Source organism: Solanum dulcamara, chromosome 1 (assembly GCF_947179165.1).
Source record: "Solanum dulcamara chromosome 1, daSolDulc1.2, whole genome shotgun sequence".
NCBI classification, from domain to species: Eukaryota; Viridiplantae; Streptophyta; class Magnoliopsida; order Solanales; family Solanaceae; genus Solanum; species Solanum dulcamara.
The window spans coordinates 77,340,841-77,345,325 of NC_077237.1; the positions used below are offsets into that span (position 1 = coordinate 77,340,841).

Consider the following 4,485-nt stretch of genomic DNA (forward strand, 5'->3'; position numbering starts at 1 on the left):
AAGTTTCAACTTTCTTACCATGGAAGAAAAAAGATCTAAGCAACTTTCAGAAAAAAAAAATGGAATTATATAATAGAAGACATGGTCCCAATCGTACAAGTAAGCTGCAGAAATATTAGCAAACTTGTGTATCTGTGTTTCATTTAATAAGAAAATGATATTTGTGGGGACAACTTCTTCCAATTTTTCCCTACCCCTCCCCTTAGTAAAGGGGTTGGGGATGGATATTAAATTGCCATATAAGTATGTGCATATTGAAACTTGACAATTGCCAAGTCCTAAAGGTCACAAATTCACAAAAGACCATAATATATTATAATTTGTATACAAATTCACAAAAGACCATAATATATTATAATTTGTATAGAAATCATGGGTAGAAAGCCTTGTTGTTCTAAAGAAGGATTAAACAAAGGCGCATGGACTCCTTTGGAGGATAAAATTCTAATAGATTATATCAAAGTTCATGGTGAAGGGAAATGGAGAAATCTTCCCAAAAGGGCAGGTAAGCTTCAAGTTATTTGTTTCTTGTATATTTGTGTATAACTCATGTATATGAATATAATTACTAATCGCTCATTTGGTCTGCGCGGTCAAATCGGCTCTTCTATCTGTATATCCCATGCGCCCCTTATTGTTGATCTGTCTGATGGGAGAGTCTGTTCTATCTTTTAATCCACTATAAAGGTTCTTAATTTGCTCCTAAATATTCAGGATAATTATAGAAAGGATCAAGGACTCTAATACTTACCCTCTAGCTAAAGTCTTACGTTCTTATACTCAACCTTCGTGGCATTTTGCTAGTTCATATCGCTATTTCATTCTTGAGTCTTTTTTAGGGATTTTTTCTCCTTCCGTCCATTCTACTAGCTGATGTCGCCTTCTCTCTTACTTAAATGATTTTTTATAATTAATTGACAGGTCTTAAAAGATGTGGAAAGAGTTGTAGACTAAGGTGGCTGAATTATCTAAGGCCAGACATCAAGAGGGGAAATATAAGTCCAGATGAAGAAGATCTCATAATCAGACTTCATAAGCTTCTTGGAAACAGGTCATTATTCCTTCAAGATTCAATCATTTTACTTACCCAATTGGTCATTTGTTTAGTATATAGTTAGATATTGTACTAAGTTCAAACCAAATTGTCACATAGGAAAAAAATATGCGTGACGATATGTTGCACTTACTGACTCAAAATCTTAGATCGTTTTAATTTGTTTGTATGAAGAAAAGGGAATAAGGAAAATGTTAACATGTTGGAATTTTTCTTTGGGTGTGATGTAATATGTATACGAATGTTGATAATCAGTGCAGATGGTCTCTGATAGCCGGTAGGCTACCAGGACGAACAGACAATGAAATTAAGAACTATTGGAACACCAACATTGGCAGAAGACTTCAAGAAGGAACAGGTTCTGGTCAGACAAATCGCGTAACATCTTTAAATCATCAGCGCAATCGCCCTAGTCAGGCAAAATTAGCCAAACTGAACCCGATTGCCCAACTAAAACAAAATTATCAAGAACATGCAGTTCCTCAAGATTCACAATATATGCTAACGGACGTTGGACACGGAGGATCATCTTCCTCCTCCTTCTGTTTGGTCAACCGTACAAAGGCAATTCGGTGCACTAAAGTTTTTATTAGTCCACAAAAGACTGATCAGTCACTTTGTAATGAGACTACTGAAAATGATAACAATGACAAGACAATGTCAGAGGAAAACGTGACAACTAATATTGTAACATCCTCATCATCATCATTGTCGATTTCATCATTGTCCGAACAAGTACAACAACAACAACCGGTATCAGGATCATATTCGCCAACAAATTTGTGCGTAGAATTGGAGAATTATAACTTCAATTTCATGTTTGGTTTCGATGTTGACGATCCTTTTCTTTCTGAGCTTCTTAATGCACCTGATTTACGTGACCAAATTTTGGAAAATAGTACTATAAGTAATATTGTTAATGGTGATCATGAACTTGGAGACATTTATAATTCCAACAAAAACGAAAGGCAAAAGAGCTATTTTCCTCCAAGTTCTAGTCAAATTGCTATTTTATCAGAAGAGACGCAACACAACGATTTGGAACTTTGGATTAACGGGTTCTCATCTTGTTAATTATTTGAGATGTGTAGGCAGTTGATGACACGATTCATAAATATGCACTCATGAAGTTGTTATTAGTGTCAGATTCAAAATTTTGAATCAGTGAATTCTATTATTTATATGTAATTATTTTTATTTCTTTTCTCACGTGACTCATTGTGTTGAGTCTACTATATCTAAATTCACCCATCCCTCAGTTGTATCATATGTACTAAATGCTTTTAGTTGATATGAATTAATGTATTTGATGTTTGTGGGGATTGGAAAATCTTTCAAGATTATTTGTCTTATCGAGTCATGAGGCGTTGTTGTTAGAATCATTGAATTATGTTGTGTATATGTAATTTTCGTTGTGTCTATGCTAAATTGGCAACTCAATTGTATCATGTACAAATTTAATTGTTTGTCTAGTTGATTTGAATTAATGTATTTGATGTTTGTGGGGATTGAAAACATTTCAAGATTATCTTTTTAATGAGTCATGAGGCGTTGTTGTTAGTAGCATATTCAGAATTTAGAATCAGTGAATTTTATTGTTTATATGTAATTTTCATTGTGTCTATGCTAAATTGGCCACTCAATTGTATCATGTACGAAATTACTTAAATGCTTTTGTAGTTGATTTGAATTAATGTAATTGATGTTTGTGGGGATTGGCAAACCTTTCAAGATTATCTTGATTATGGTATTAATTAATTAAGACATATAAGTCGGGTCTCTATTAACATTTCTAAAATTGGTCTCAAATCAATTCTTGGTTCCTCTTCCCTTAATGTCTCGATTTTTGCGTCTTTATAAGATATATTGTTTTCTAATTAGGGTTGATTTTTCCTTAGTTGAGAAAGGCCTCTAAAGCAAATTTGGCAACATGTGACCATATTTGTCTCTGTAATTAATACTCCATGAAGGTTATTTTCATACTGGACAATCACATAGTTTTTCTTACAAATGTTCAAAGAAATGTAAGTAAAAATGGACGATGAAGATTTAACTTTCTGTTTGGATGGTCGTTACATATTGTTTTACGATATATTTTATTATATTGTATTGTATCATTTTGATGAATATAATAATTTATTACTTAATTTCTAAATTTATCCTTATTATTTATTGTAATCATTTCTCAAAGTGTTGAATTTATTATATTCAAAAAGTGATATAATAAATTATTATTTTATTTATTGCTTCTTAGAGGTATGCCAAGTCCATATTGGGCAAATAAAAAAGTACGGGGGGGGGGGGGGGGAATAAAAAAGTTAATGTGAGAAAAAAAGATAACGGCGTGATCACATCAAATAAATCGTTATATTTATGAGACTTTTCATTATTACATGACAATGGATTTAATGACATGATTCAATAGGTAACAACCCTCCGAACAAGTTGTACTCGCATTGGTGCGTACACCACACCATATAATCTTATTAGAGACTTGAATGTATGAATGGTCACTCAACTTATCGTATGTTTGGCCTTATTTTTATCTCAAAAGTATTTTTTTTTTCTTCAAAAAAATGCTTATTTTAGAAAGTGTGGTATTTGAAAAAGCTTTTAGGAGAAAATAAGTGTTTTTGAGGAGCAATAGAAACTATTTTTCAGAAGTTAAAAAAAGTAATTTTTTCCCTAAAAACACTTTTGAGAAAATTACAGTACTTAAAAACACTTTTAAAAAGTTTGGTCACATACTAATTATTATTCAAAAGTATTTTTTAAAATTTATTGGCCAAACGCAAATTTAATTCTCACCAAAAATATTTTTTTGAAAAGCACTTTGGTAAAAATAAAATTTCAAAATAAGCTTATATTAAAAATTTGACCAAATAAACTATTAAATAACTAGGTAATTTGTCCGGGCTAGTGCGATTGTGAATGACTTGTTTCAAAACCTTTACCAACTTAGTGTACCCTCTTTGATGAATTTGGCTTTAAATGACCATTGTCATCCATTAAAAAATAGGAATGAAATTATCAAAATGCTGAAAAATATCTAAGCTTAACATAAAAAGTAAATGAATTAACATCTTATGCAGACAAAGACCCCCTTCATGTACTTTAAAGAGAACAACAATTGATAAATTAAAACTAAAATCAAGTTGAGTTTTATATATAATATCATCATGTCTTAGGCTATTGTTAGAAACGGAAACAAAGGTTTACTTAGAAGCAAGATTTTAGTCGTCTATGATTTTTAGCTCCAGAAGAATAGATGAGCATTGACCTAAGCATCATCAAATGTTAAAAAACATGGTACATTTTGAAATTTCATAGCTATTATGACACTCGTTTATCTGATTGATGAGATTTCAACTTCAAGTATCCATAATTCCTCGTATCTTTCAAACAATTTATTTCCTTCTATCTAATAATAT

At 31.5% G+C, this 4,485-nt stretch overlaps 1 protein-coding gene across 1 annotated transcript; it reads left to right on the top strand.

Moving 5' to 3' along the window:
• Positions 1–350: 350 nt before the first annotated feature.
• Positions 351–2,367, top strand: LOC129889028 (transcription factor MYB1-like). Its single transcript, XM_055964128.1, has 3 exons — positions 351–505; positions 922–1,051; positions 1,315–2,367. Exons 1-3 carry the CDS (start codon positions 373–375, stop codon positions 2,126–2,128), a joined length of 1,077 nt encoding a protein of 358 aa, XP_055820103.1. The 5' UTR covers positions 351–372; the 3' UTR covers positions 2,129–2,367.
• The last annotated feature ends 2,118 nt before the right edge of the window (positions 2,368–4,485 follow it).